The following is a 15002-nucleotide window of genomic DNA, read 5'->3' on the forward strand; positions in this document are numbered from 1 at the left end:
AAATAGATCACAATTCAACATGTTTCTTATAACCAATGACTTGGCTAAGACGTTATTGAACAGGAGGAAATAGCTGCCCAACAGTGGCACTTTCTAAACAGTGAATAGCCTAGGCCTGAAAAACAAACTGACCGCCATCCTCTTGATGGAATGTGACACAGGGTGAAAAGCGTAACATACTGTAGATGTAGGCCCTTGTTATTCTAACCCATCAGTCCATTTCTTTGCACCTGGAGAATATATATATATTTATTTTTATAATAACATTATTTGTTACCTTGTAATAACATTATTTGTCATCTAGTTGTTGAACAGCATCAAAATATCCTAAAGAAATCCTATCTGGTCCCTCTCATCTTGGAGCATTAACAGACATCTGACTAATGCAACATTTAGTTGCACAAAAACCCAAAGGGTGATGCTAAAAGGCTATTTAAAAATGGAGGGTAATCTTTTTGTAATTCCAGCCAAATACTAGAACTAATGAAATAATCATTTCAAAACAACCTAAAAATCCAGTACTCTCACTAATTAAAACAATCATGTCCAGGGGCGAAAGTAGGGTGGGGATTTGAAACAAAATGAACAGACATATTTGCCCATTGTCAAATAACTCAAAAAGAGAGATTAAAAAAAAGTTTGTCATTTCCTTCATAATCATGTTGCAACTGCTTGTATGTGGTGAACCAGTTTGGTTTTGGTTTCTGGTTATAGAGTAGGAAGAATGCCAAAAAGTAATGCTTCAGACATTTGCATAAAAAAAGCATTTCCACTTAAGCCACCCACCTGCATGTAAACATGAGATTCAAATGTCATTTTGGTAAGTTGTACAGCGAACAGCACTGCTGCCGACAGGCAGCGAAAGGGAGAATGTGATTTAGATGATGGGAGAGAAGCTTTGGATAATTGAGGTCTATTTACATATAGAAATGTGGAACTCGAAAATTAAGTCACAGTGAAGAGGTCGAGCCTACACCTGCATTTTCCAAAAACAAACAATTAGTTTTTCCAACATGCAACAGCCTAGTCCTTAGAAAGCCACGAATCAGACAGGTGTCTATAGCTCTATGAAAAAATTAATTAGACAGTGGGTGGATTGACAGGTAGTAATTAGAAGTTACATTTCAATTATGTAACAGCTGAACTGCAGTGGTTTGAAAGAACAGGTCCATTCTATAACGTACAGACATAACACCCTGTAGGATGTTGAGAAAGTTGTGTCAATGGCGAAAATACTTAGATGATGTAAAGGAGGGTATGCACATGTAAATATGGAAAGAAAAAAGTGTTTACGGTCTAGCTAAATGAAATGAAAATGCAGTCTAGGACTCTTAAATTGAACACTTTGTAAACATCCTATTCTGGGCCAAATGTGTAATATACACCGATCAGCCACAACATTAAGACCCCTGACAGGTGAAGTGAATAACATTGATAATCCTGTTATCATGGCACCTGTCATTGTGTGGGATATATTAGGCAGCATGTGAATATTGTGTCCTCAAAGTTGATGTGTTAGAAGCAGGATAAATGGGCAAGCGTAAGGATCTGAGTAACTTTGACAAAGGTCAAATTGTGATAGTTAGACCACTGGGTCAGAGCATCTCCAAAACTGTAGCCCTTGTGTTCCCAGTCTGCAGCGGTCAGTACATATCAAAAGTGGTCCAAGGAAGGAAAAGTGGTGAACCAGCGACAGGGTCATGGGTGGCTCATTTATGCACGTGGGGAGCGAAGGCTGGCTCGTGTGGTCCGATCCAACAGATGCACTACTAAAGTTGATGCTGGTACTGATAGAAAGGTGTCAGAACACATAGTACATCGCAGTTTGTGGCGTATGGGGCTGTGTAACCACAGACCAGTCAGGGTTCCCATGCTGACCCCTGTCCACTGCCAAAAGCGCCTACAATGGGCACGGAGCAGTGGAAGAAGGTGGCCTGCTCTGATTAATCACTTTTCCTTTTACATCACGTGGATGGCCGGGTGCATGTGTGTCGCTTACCTAGAGAACACATGGCACCAGGATGCACTATGGTAAGAAGGCAAGCCGGCGGAGGCAGTGTGATGCTTTGGGCAATTTTCTGCTGGGAAACCTTGGGTCCTGCCATTCATGTGACACGTACCATTCACTTTGACACCTACCACCTAAGCATTGTTGCAGACCATGTGCACCCTTTCATGACAATGGTATTCCCTGATGGCATTGGCCTCTTTCAACAGGATAATGCACCCAGCCACAAAGCAAAAATGGTTCGGGAATGGTTTGAGGAACACAACAACAAGTTCAAGGTGTTGACTTGGCCTCAAAATTCCCCAGACCTAATTCCAATCGAGCATCTGTGGGATGTGCTGGACAAAACTGGTCCGATCCATGGAGGCCCCACCTCGCAACTTACAGGACTTATGGTCTGCTGCTAACGACTTGGTGCCAGATACCACAGCACACCTTCAGAGGTCTAGTGTCCATGCCTTGACGGGTCAGGGCTGTTTTTGCGGCAAAAGGGGGACCTACACAATATAAGGTAGGTGGTCATAATGTTATGGCTGATCGATGTATTGTTTCTATGTGCATCATTTATAATGGAGCACATGACATAGTATATGATTTTTAGAGACCTGTTTGGGCTTGACAAGTGCCAATTTTACCAGCGGTGGGCAAAAATCACAGAAAACATATTTAAATGTTGAAAAAAAGCTTTTTCTAGTATGTGTGTATAAAGCTTATATTGGAGGGACAAAAAAAACTACAAAAAAGCCCATTCGAAAAATATCTCAAACAACATTATCCTCCTGAGGATCTTAAGCTAACCAATCGGCAGTACAAAAAAGTATGAGCTGGCCTTCAGTGGTCTACTCAAATTAATACATTTTCTTTTTTGAGGACACTGACAATCTTTTCCAGAGAGAGAAAGAGTTTTCACCTTGGTAATGGAGTCTTTGTTCTTCTTTGTTTATGTTTTTTCTACTTTTTTTTGTTTGTTTTAACTCTTTTTTAAACCCAACCAGTATCATTTTGGTTAAGATTCCTGTACTGCCAGTATGTTTGTATGTTCAATGCAAATACTGCTTTTTATGTCTAAAAGGAAAACAATTTACTTAAATTATAGTCAGCAATTATAGGTCAAACTGAAAATCTTTTATAGGAAATCTGGAAATTGGCAGGTTTTTCAGTAGACACATTTTATGAGCATTTAAAATAAATACAACTTAGCCGTATATTTACTTCAGTTATGAAGACATGGATGTTTCATTGTAAAGAGTGAGTATGCAAAATGGGTTAACTTTGAGACCTTTGATCTCCTGAAAGTTTTGGTTTTCAGGTCCAAAAAGTCACTTTCTAACCACTTCTTCCATAGACAAACATGTTTGGAAAGTTGTGTAAATCAAAAGATGCTGTCAAAAAGTGACTTCAATTCAAGTTGACCTACACTAACAACAGATGTTAGTCAGAAAAACTATTCCTTATCATAGGCCAACAGCCTAAAAAAGGTGCCAGTCCAGAGAATTTCTAAATCTCAGCACTAGTCCTAAACTGAAATAGTTACTTGTAAATGTCACTTTATAGTCAGGCTAATCCCCCAAAAATAAAAAAACACACATTTCCAACATTCTCTTCCTGAAAATGTGGTATACACAATATGTCAAGATTAGTCCAAAAGTGGGCCAAGTACTTGGATAGAGTAATTCAATCAATTTCTGAACCAGTAAACCAGCCCAGAGTGAAGTGTCCTTAAGAACATCTGAATGATGTCATTTTTACATGCAATTCACCTACACGAAGCTGCAGAAATTCTCTGCATATTCTCGTTAAAACTGGCAATGATAGCAGTATGGCTTACTGACAAAATCTGGGGGAAATTTTAAAATGGGGGGAATATGTTGTTCTTAAAAACTAATGGATACTTGCTTAGTCAGAAAACGTTATCCTTTCAGATGTGGATTCTGCTCCAACAGGACAACAGTTCAGGTGGACAGTCACATCACACAATCCCTTTCTGCACATACAGAAAGAGACTAGGCTTTGACATACAGACCTGCATTACACAGCTGAAATCATTCTGCATAATATGATGAAATAATATCACAACATATGCTGACAAAGGTAATATACTTATCACTCTTTACTCCAATATTCTGTAGCAGCTACCTGATCCCTGCCCCTGCTAAGCAGCATCTTATTCATACATGTAACCTCATACCCATCTGTACACATGTACTACCTCATACAGTGACTATGCTCCTCATACCCATCTGTACACATGTACTACCTCATACAGTAACTATGCTCCTTATATCCATCTGTACACATGTACTACCTCATACAGTGACTATGCTCCTCATACCCATCTATACACATGTACTACCTCATACAGTGACTATGCTCCTCATACCCATCTGTACACATGTACTACCTCATACAGTAACTATGCTCCTTATATCCATCTGTACACATGTACTACCTCATACAGTGACTATGCTCCTCATACCCATCTGTACACATGTACTACCTCATACAGTAACTATGCTCCTTATACCCATCTGTACACATGTACTTCCTCATACAGTGAGTAATTATGCTCCTTATACCTATCTGTACACATGTACTACCTCATACCGTGAGTAACTATGCTCCTTATACCCATCTGTACACATGTACTACCTCATTCAGTGAGTAAATATGCTCCTTATACCCATCTGAATACATTCGCTTACATATACATTTACATATACTTATTCCTGCAATGTAGTGTTCTCTTGCCTATTCCATTGGATGTAGTGTTTTTGATTGTATTTGTGTAACTAAGTATTATCTAGCAATTGACTTAGGCCAGGACATCATTGATATTATGAAAATGTTCCCAATCAGCTTACTTGGTTACATAAACTCTGTAATATACACAGAAATGGGCACCAAACCGTTAATCTGTTAATCGTTTACTAACATTTTTGTTAACGATTTAACGTTTCTTTGAAAATCATTATCGTACTAATTAAGTCCGGTTACATGTAACTTCCATTAACTCAAGTTCACTAACCCAAAAACTTCATAAATATACGTACCATGTGGTCAGGCTGCTCCCACAACAGCTCAATAGGGTTGAGATCAGGTGACTGTGTTGGCCGCTCCATTATAGACAGAATACCGGCTGACTGTTTCTTTCCTAAATAGTTCTTGCATAGTATGGAGCTGTGTTTTGGGGAATTGTTCTATTGTAGGATTAAATTGGCTCCAATCAAGCACCACTGATTAAAGAAACAATAAAATTAGCCTTCTTTAGACTAGTGGAGTATCTGGAGCATCAGCCATTGTGGGTTCAATTACAGGCTCAAAATGGTCAGAAACAACAAACTTTCTTCCGAAACATGTCAGTCTATTCTTGTTCTGAGAAATGGAGGCTATTCCATGCCAGAAATTGCCAAGACACTGAAGATCGTGTACAACGCTATGTACAACTCCCTACACAGAACTGGCTCAACCCTAGAATAGAAAGAGTGGGAGGCCCCGGTGAACAATGAACAGATTAGAGTGTCTAGTTTGAGAAACAGAAACCTCACTGGCAGCTTCACTAAGTAGCACCTGCAAAACACCAGTCTCAACATCAACAGCGAAGAGGCAACTCCAGAATACTGGCCTTCTAGGCAGAGTTGCAAATAAAAATAAATTTCTCAGACTGGCCAAAAAAATTGATTACGATGGGCAAAAGAACACAGACACTGGACAGAGGAAGATTGGAAAAAAGTGTTATGGACAGACAAATCTAGGTTTGAGGTGTTCAGATCACAAGGAAGAATATTTGTCACACGCAGACCAAATAAACAGATGCTGGAGGAGTTCTTGATGCCATCTGTCAAGCATGGTGGAGGCAATGTCATGGTTTGGGGGTGCTTTGATGGTGGTGATGTGGGAGATTTGTACCGGGTAAAAGGGATCTTGAAGAAGGAAGGCTATCACTCCATTTTGCCATGCATACCCTGTGGATGGCGCTTGATTGGAGCCAATTTCATGGACATTTCTAAGTGACCCCAAACTTTTGAACGGTAGTGTATAGTTTCATGGAAAACAAGGACATTTCTAAGTGACCACACACTTTTGAACAGCAGTGTATACCCAACACTACACTTTCACAATGCCAGAATTACGCTTTCCTGTTTAGTGTAAGGTTCACTTTGTTAAACAAGGCTTACCTCAACTCCCTCTATAGTTAAAGAGTTCTCCACCAAATCCTATCAAGCCTGTCATTCACCGGACACCTGCATGGAGAACACAAAGAGCATCCACTTCCACCTTCTAAGAACCAGGAACGTCTCTTCCTCCAACCCTGCCATCATGGATACCCAAGGGGCTCTGCCTGCCCTGCATTCCTCTTAAGCCGTCTAGTGTGCTAAAACCAGTGCCTCTTTTAATCTCCACCTTCAGACAGCACTCTCACAGAAAGTAATAAACAATTAGATTTTTTCTAATTCAGCACTTACACACAAGTCAGGCAGTTACAGACACAGGATGAGACAGAACAGGGGTTTACCTATACTCGTGGATGTCCTGGAATCTCTTGTTGCTGGTGACAAGTTGCGAAGCAGTCTCCCGGAGCAACTTCTGAGTGAGCCGGCTGCTGGGTGTAGGCTCACTCTCCGGCTGCACATCCGGCTCGTGGTCACATCTCCACTCCTCATCCTCGTTCAGTGTTGGCAAATACCCTGGTAACACTTTCCCGCCCCCAGAGACAGAACTCTGGTCACTAAAGAGCTTAGGGCTCTCCCCCCCAGTCCTGGTGTATTCCAAGTAGATGTCTGACTTCAGGAACAGCGGGTAGGTGTTCTCCTCCATCATAGTCTGTATCTCAGTCTGGGCTTGGTCAAACATGGCAGGGTCAATGTGAAGCCTCGCCACGCAGTCTTTGATGAAGCTCTTAGTGGCCGGTTTGATCTGTCTCGATACTATCCCATTGCTGTCCAGGATGTACTTTTTATAAATGGCTTTCGCCAGTTTCAGCTTCTTTTCCTCGCCCTGGCTCTCACTGGTCTCAAGCTTCCGGAAGCCACTGCAGGCGAACCAGAAGTCCAACATATCCCCGCAATCTTCCTGCTTGAGAAACGTCCTGAACAGGTGAATACCATCCTGGTCGTCCAGGAGGGAGTGCAGGGATTCAGCCCACTTAAGGTAGGGTGGCGTGGGGGAGGCGCTTCCCTCCGGCTCATAGCCCAGGTCCAGGTCCGGTCGCCGGGGTGTGGCCGTAGAGGCCTCACTCTTTAGGCTCTCGTTCTTGGAACAGTAGAAGCTATGGCTGTAGGGCCTTCCATCGCTGGATACCAGCTCCTCCCCCTCCTCCCCAGGGACTGGAGGTCTGGGGGCATCCTCAGTGAAGCTGCCCCCCATGTCCACCAGGTAACCCCCCAACTTGTCGCCTACGCTCATGTTCACAGCGTCCATACACCCCGTCCCAGTACCGCCCACACCACAGAACTGTCAGATCCACACCTCTACTGATGCCACTGCAAAATAATTTCTCCTGAAAGGAAAAACAGAGGAAAGTATATATAGTGAGAGGACGCTTTACACACACACATACACACACACACACAGCTTATCCACAGAATAAGTATAAACATTAATGATCACATTGACAAACAGCTTAATAACATAACTTTTTTTATCCAAGCACAGACTGCATATTACATGTCTAAGGTTAGTAATAGTAATGTCTAATATTTGAAAAATACATCCAGCCAAAACAGCGATGCCATAGATTATTTCATCGCTTACATCAATAGCACCCATTTAAAAGATTGAACAAAATATTGACTACTAAGAAATAAAATTTGCTATCCCCTAAAGCTTTAGCAAAGACTATTGAAATAAATCAATACTAGAAAGAAAAGTTTGGTGCGTCATAAGTTCACTAATAATTCCACACAGCATACAACACATACAACACAAGATCAATAGCATTTTTTACTGTTATGTTTCTGAACAGTTGCAGAACTGTTGTATGAATAAAATGGAGACAGTTATTTCAGCATTATGGACGTAACATTTACAGATGAAAATCCTTGATGCATGTTTATAGAATATATCTTGGTGTATACCCCCCCCACCAGAAACATCACTTGGCTGCTTAAGAAATAATGTAAATAAGGGCTGTTACAATTTTACATGAAATGGAAAAGCATTTTAGGGTGACTGAACTTATTAGCAAGTGTGTGTGTTTTTTCCTAGGTTTTATATCAAAACATGGACCGAAATGTCCAAGAAAATGCTTTTTTAAACATAAAGATAAAAGATTGTAATTTCTATTCTTACTCCATAGATTACAAATGACCATAACGAATGTATTCCCTTTAGAATATTTGTCTAAAATACGTCCTAAAGACACCTTGATGAAAATCCTATCTTTGCCGTTTGGATTGTTGCCTATAAGCTAGCAGAAATTATAATAATAAAAATAATGATTAAAACTAGTATAGCACTCTTCTAGGTACTCAAAGCACTTCACAGGGTGAGCATGCAGATTGAAATCACTTTAATAGGTACAAATAAAAGGTCAAATAAACGACCTTTTAAAGTATAAAGTATAGGTGGTTAAGAACTAGGGAATCATGAGATGGAGGGAAGGGGAGAGAAGGTAACTGCTGAACACAAGTTTGAAAAGGTGGGTTTTAAGGGCCTGTTTGAAGGATGGCAGGGTGTTTGCCTGATGGATGTGGTTGGCGAGAGTGTTCCAGAGTGGGAGTGCAGCAGCTGAAAAGGCCCTGTCGCCCCAGGTCTGGAGCTTGGTCCTGGTGGTTTTGAGAGTGGTTGTGTCCGCAGACCTGAGGCATCGGATAGGGGTGTGGCGGACAAAGAGGTAGGGATGGGCCAGGTTATTTATGACTTTGTAGGTGGTGAGCAGTATTTAAAAATGATCCTATATTTGAATGGGAGCCAGTGGAGGTTGTGGAGAACAGGGGTGACGTGATCTCGTTAACAGGCGTTAACGAGATCACGTTAGAGTTCTGGACATACTGAAGTTTGAGGATTTTGTCAGGTGAACCGTAGAGGATGCGGCAGCAGTAGTCATGTCTGGATGTTAAGAGGCCATGGATGAGTGTTTCGCCAGTGGTAGAAGGCAGGAGGGACCGAATGGCAGTTCTAGGGTAGGGTCAAGGATGATTGCACCTTAGGATTGCATAAATAATTACAGGTAGCTTGAACAGTCACTTCCAAATAAATACATTTAGGATGGGCAACAAAAAAAAATTATACTGGGCCATTAGGTGCTATAATATATTTTTTAATGAGTAGTTATTTTCTCAATTATAAATTTTTAACATTAAATACTTAAGTACTTGGTTCACCCTCTTCTTCCGACACTGGCGGCACACTGAGCCTTTTCTATAATGTTTAATGAGTTTGGGCACATTGGGAGGAATCATAAATCGTTTCTCCATAAAGAATCTTTACAGATCCTTGATATCCCAAGGTTTTCTTTGGGTTCAAGTACAGAGACTGAGATGGCCATTACAAAATGTTGACACACATGAGGCCACGTTTCAGCCACTTGGCAGAGGCAACTAGGTTTTTGGATAAAATGTCCTGGTACTTGGTCGAGTTCATGATACCGTTGACCTTATCAAGTGCCCCAGGACCAGTAAAGGCAAAACAGCCAACTAACAATGACCGACCACAATATTATACAGTAGGTAGACTACTAGATTATTTTCAAATGTGTAAATTCATTGCCAAGCCCGCTCTTTTCACATCTGACAACTGCACCTGGTTCTAATACAAATACCAGTGCCATTTGAAAACAATACATTTTTGGTTGCTTTCTTTCATGGCTTAAGGGATGAGTCTAAATGTAGTTTTGGAGACTTGATAATCAGAAGATTTCTCTGAGTTATGCAACTCTCCAACAGAGGTCCAGAAACATCTCTCAGTGTGTTTGGAAACATAATACATGCTGTTCTACCAAGCCAATTCATTATTCCAGGGTTTCCAATGACTTGGTAAGTGGTGTATTTTGTTTTCATTCTGTTATTGCGTACCCATAGCATGATTTAACCATGTGTCTTTTTCATCTGCGAGTCCTTCCCCTTTCAAAAGAGTGAAGGATGACGGGATTTTACATCCATATTACCTCACTTTTATACAGCAGTGAAACATGAAGGCTCCCATACATTACTTTAAGTTGAAATTAAGTTTTCAAGTTCAATAATGATAAATATTTAAACTGTTTCATTTTATTAGACACGTTAGGATTGCTAATAGTTGACACATATCAAATGTATAACTACAATCCAGTTTCCAAAAAGTTGGGTAAAATGCAAATAAAAACATAATGCAATTATGTGCAATCATTTAATCCCTATATTTAATTGAAAATAGTACAAAGACAACTTATAAAATGTTGAAACAAAAGTTATTGTTTTTCGGAAAAATAAATGCCCATTTTGAATTTGATGCCAGCAACACATTTCAAAAAAGTTGGGACTGAGGCATGTTTATTACTGTGTTTCATCACCTCTTCTTTTAACAACACTCTATAAGCTTTTGTGAACTGAGGGGACCAACAGCTGTAGTTTTAAAAATGAGATGTTTTCCCATTCTTGCTTGATATAGGATTGCAGCTGTTCGGGGTCACCTTTGTCATATTTCTTGTTTCATAATGCAGCAATTGTTTTCAATGGGGGGCAAGACTGGACTGCAGGTAAGCCTGTAGTTTAGCACACAGACTATTTTACTATAGAGCCATGCTGTTGTAATACGTGCAGAATGTGGTTTGGCATTTTCCTGCTGAAATAAGCAAGGCCTTCGCAGGAAAACACATGGATTTCTCTGGATTGCAGCATATGTTGCTCCAAAACCTGTATATATGGTTCAGCATTAATGATGCCTTCACAGATGTGCAAGTCACCCATGCCATGTGCACTGATGCACCCCTATACCATCACAGATGGTGGCTTTTTAACTGTGCACTGATCAGATGCAGGATGGACCCTCTCTTCTTCAGCCCGGAGGATACGGCTTCCATGATTCCCAATAAGAATTTCAAATTTGGATTTGTCAGAGCACAGGACAGTTTTCCACTTCGCCTCAGTCCATCTTAAATGAGCTCAGGCCCAGAGAAGGCAGCGGTGGTTCTGGATCTTGTTTATATATGGTGTCTTATTTGCATGGTAGAGTTTTCACTTGCATATGTGGATGCAGCAACGTACTGATTTTCAGGAAGTGTTCCTGAGCCCAAGCAGTGATTTCGACTACAGAATCGTGTCTGTTTTTAATGCAGTGCCGTCTGAGGGCCCAAAGATCATGGCCATCCAATATTGGTTTTTGGCCTTGTCCCTTGCGTACAGATATTTCTCCAGATTCTCTGAATCTTATAATGGTATTATGTACCCTAGATGATTAGATCCCCAAACTCTGCAATTTGACGCTGAGAAACGTTATTCTTACATTTTTGCACTATTTGCCTGCACAGTCTTTCAAAGAGTGGTGGACCCCTCCCCATGTTTACTTCTGAAAGACTCATCCTTTATGGGATGCTCTTTTTATTCCAAATCATGTTACTGACCTGTTGCCAGTTAACCTAATCAGTTGTGAGATGCCCTACCAGGTTGGTTTTTTTAACCTTACACACATTTTCCAGTGTTTTGTTGCCTCTGTCGCAACTTTTTTTAAATGTGTTGCTAACCTCAAATTCAAAGTGGCCTATATTTGTCAAGAAAAAATAACATTTGTCAGTTTCAACATATGTTGTCTTCGTACTATTTTCTATCATACATTTAAAAGATTTGCACACCATTGCATTCTGTTTTTCTTTACATTTTCACAGCGTCCAAACACACTAAATCAACTCAAATCATGTCAGACCTTTCAGTACCTTAAGAAATATAATTCCAGCTAATAGGGCAACATTTTGCTAATGTTTTGTTTTCCGAGTGAGAACAATGCTGTAAATTAAGAGGAATATTTATTTTGAAAGATAAACCTTTGTTGATTATAATGGTGGTGTCAAACAAGCAAGTCAAACACTAAAGTCAAAATAACAAAACTGACATTTGCTTATGATACAACTCCTTTCCAAAGTCAACGTTTACAATCAGCATGACATACAGCTACCCGATCCTGTTTGCCTATTGTAAGGAAAGGTTACAAAGCTTCATGCACTTAAGACTCCTTTCTGTGTGAACCTAAATTAATGTCTGAATTGCCTTATGAAAGCCTAATACTGTAAGAACATAATTTGAGCAATAAAACAATCTTTAACCTCCTGAGCCCCTATGTCCACAAATGTGGAGATTCTAGGCTTCCTGCACCAAAGCTCAGGTCTTAGGGGGTTAGAATGATGCCCACCTGACCCAGTTGTTGTTTACAACAGTATGTGTGCAATGGTGGGAATGCAGGGCTGTGTTCCAACCCAAGCAAATTAGTGTGCTTGCTAATTTATTTCTCACAATAAAATAGACGTTTGCATGTTTGACATGTCATATAAAGGAAACAAAGAACAAAATCTCCACACAAGACCACTGAAGACTTGTGATGTCCAAGTCTGAGCAGTTTACTACAGGAGAATAACCTGAGCATGAAATAGCCCCACAAGGACAGATCATTCTGAAGGTTAAAAGAGAAACTGCAGGGTGCAGGCAGAGCCCAATCTGCCATGACTGTGATGATGGCTGCTGTGTGCGGTGAACACAGCCAGGCAAGAACTCTGCCTGATCATATCAGAGGACGACCTTGAGTCAAATTCTTTCAGTCCCTGCTGAGTCCTGGAGTAAGTGATCATGTGGTCATTTAAGAACTATGGAGTGGACAGACAGAGGCTTTTACACTTCACCCCCTATAGTGAAGGAAAACACTAACTAGCCTCAATTAATCATCATCACATTCACAGATAATAATCTCCACAAACGAGTGAAATACTAAACTCAAGTAGTAGTAACTAGCAAATCTCAACATTATACATTTCAAGATGCTCAATATCTAGAACGAATTTAACAGTCTGGAAACCAACAGAAGTGCCCTTGTGAAAAAAATGAATTGCAGTAAAGTATATTAAATACTGCATCCAAAATTCCAGAGTAGACAGCATTTTACTGCATTTTCATTTCATAATAAAAAATGTCATGTCAGTATCAAACCCAGGATCAGACAACCACAGTTAATCTCTGTATTACTTTAATTCAACAATCCAATTAAAAATAATGGGGCAAATTGTGTAACAACAAGAATTCAACAACTTCCACTGTACAATACCAAAAAAACAACGGCGCAATCAATTAACTCAGCAACATAGCCTTCCAGGAAAAAAATGCAAAATATACACTGTAAGCAAAAAGTAACCATATTGTTGCAGCAATTCTATCAAGACACAATATAGCCTACGTAATAGCTTATATATAAAAACACAAATCACATATAACAAGAACCGGCTGTGATATGATTCCAACTGTGAACCCGTAGATAATGCAAGTAATCTCATGCGCGCATTCAGATATGTGTCGCGGTTTTCAGTTTCGTAATACTACATATGTATGCACCTACATTTTCAAAGATCGTAATCTGTCGCTATTATAACTGTATACTACACCCCTTCCCTGCCCTCCCTAATGCTTTGAAGTGAGCCCCACATTCATTGCATTCATGTCTTGGCCTCTCTGAGTATGAGCAGCACAGCAGCAGAACGTATGGGGGAGGGGAGACAGAAACAAACTCCGTACACACAGCGAGGCCCTTCCGCAACCAACCGACTAGTACGCAACTTTGCAACACATTTACCTATTAACATGTAAGTATCGTGAGCAAATAATGTTCAAAGAGGTTCACGACCTACACCCCAACATTTTCAGAATCGATCAAAGACGCAGCAGATAGAACACTCGATCTCGGAACTGACACACTCTCGCGCATATACACACACACGCACACATACAAATTCACACACTGCACAGCGATGGCATATCATCTCCGGCTACCGCAATCCCAAACCCTAAGCAGAAAAAAAGTGCTCTATACTTCACCTGTGAAAATCTACTTGCCGTTTTCGAGTGCATCGGGAATGTTTGGGTGTACAGCTCACTGTGAATCGTGTCATAGATGCGAATAGCTAGAGTTTAAAAATAACAAAGAAAACAGAACGTTCTCCACCTCTCCATGGCTGTTTCTCACTCCTTTTTGTGGTGGTACAGAAGATATACAGCGCCACGCGCGTTCAAAAACCATACTGCCGCGCGTGGAAGGGGAAAGGGAGGAGGCGCATTCTCTTAAAATATTCCGTAGTGTAGCCAAGCTCTTTATACCTTTGCAATAATTTATCAAATGCATAGCTGTCAATTATCTACTCATCTGTACAGATTTTTTCATTCCTTTGCAAAAATAATCAAAAAAAATTCTCATGCGGAAATGATTTACAAGGAAAGCAATATGTATATGGAGAAGGACATTTAATTCTGACCAGGTTCCAATAAGGGACTTATAGTCTTTTTAACAAAGGCTATTTTACAAACTTTTTACAAGGATGTTTAGCATGGAAACATATTGAATGTAGAATGCCGGCTCACGTCTTCTGAGGGGGCGAATCAAGATTTCGTGGATAGACATTTTTACAATTGTGTAATAAAATTGTCATACAGTTCTATTCATTTTGCATTGAATTGTGCAATATAATGATATCTAAGAATGACAAAAAAAATCTATAGGGCATTCTTAAGGTCAAGGTTCCTTGGGCTGTGCCCTGGGTGCCCCAACCAATATTCAACTATGATTTGTAGCCTGAATTGTGCTATATAAAAAAAACTTGCTTGCCTGCTTGCTTTCTAACCACAATATAAAAGCTAGTTGAGGCACTGTCAATAAAAAAATATGTTACAAAGGTCTGATGTGCAACCACTTTTAAAAATTGCCTCCTTCCAGTCTACCCTGAGAATATAAATTTCAATGGTTATAAATAAATGTTGTATGTCATTTTCTGGTATTTTTAAGTATAACGTGAAATTAGGTTATTTGGTTTGTCTGTTTGTACTCCATC

General features: G+C 40.1%; 1 protein-coding gene across 4 annotated transcripts in view; it reads right to left on the reverse strand.

Moving 5' to 3' along the window:
- axin1 (axin 1) overlaps nucleotides 1–15002 on the reverse strand; it is a 47881-nt gene that overhangs the window by 21266 nt on the left and 11613 nt on the right. For 2 of the 4 annotated variants that reach the window (XM_010874607.3, XM_010874609.3), the window contains exons 1-2: nucleotides 13996–14144; nucleotides 6522–7505 (exon numbers count right to left, since the gene is read on the reverse strand). In XM_010874607.3, coding sequence (XP_010872909.2) covers nucleotides 6522–7426 — 905 coding nt within the window. In that variant the 5' untranslated portion in view covers nucleotides 7427–7505; nucleotides 13996–14144. Of the gene's footprint in view, nucleotides 1–6521; nucleotides 7506–13995; nucleotides 14145–15002 lie in introns of those variants that run through there. The other 2 variants (XM_020051249.2, XM_010874608.3) reach the window with 1 other exon arrangement.

The sequence above is a fragment of the Esox lucius genome, chromosome 11, assembly GCF_011004845.1.
Source record: "Esox lucius isolate fEsoLuc1 chromosome 11, fEsoLuc1.pri, whole genome shotgun sequence".
Lineage (NCBI taxonomy): Eukaryota > Metazoa > Chordata > Actinopteri > Esociformes > Esocidae > Esox > Esox lucius.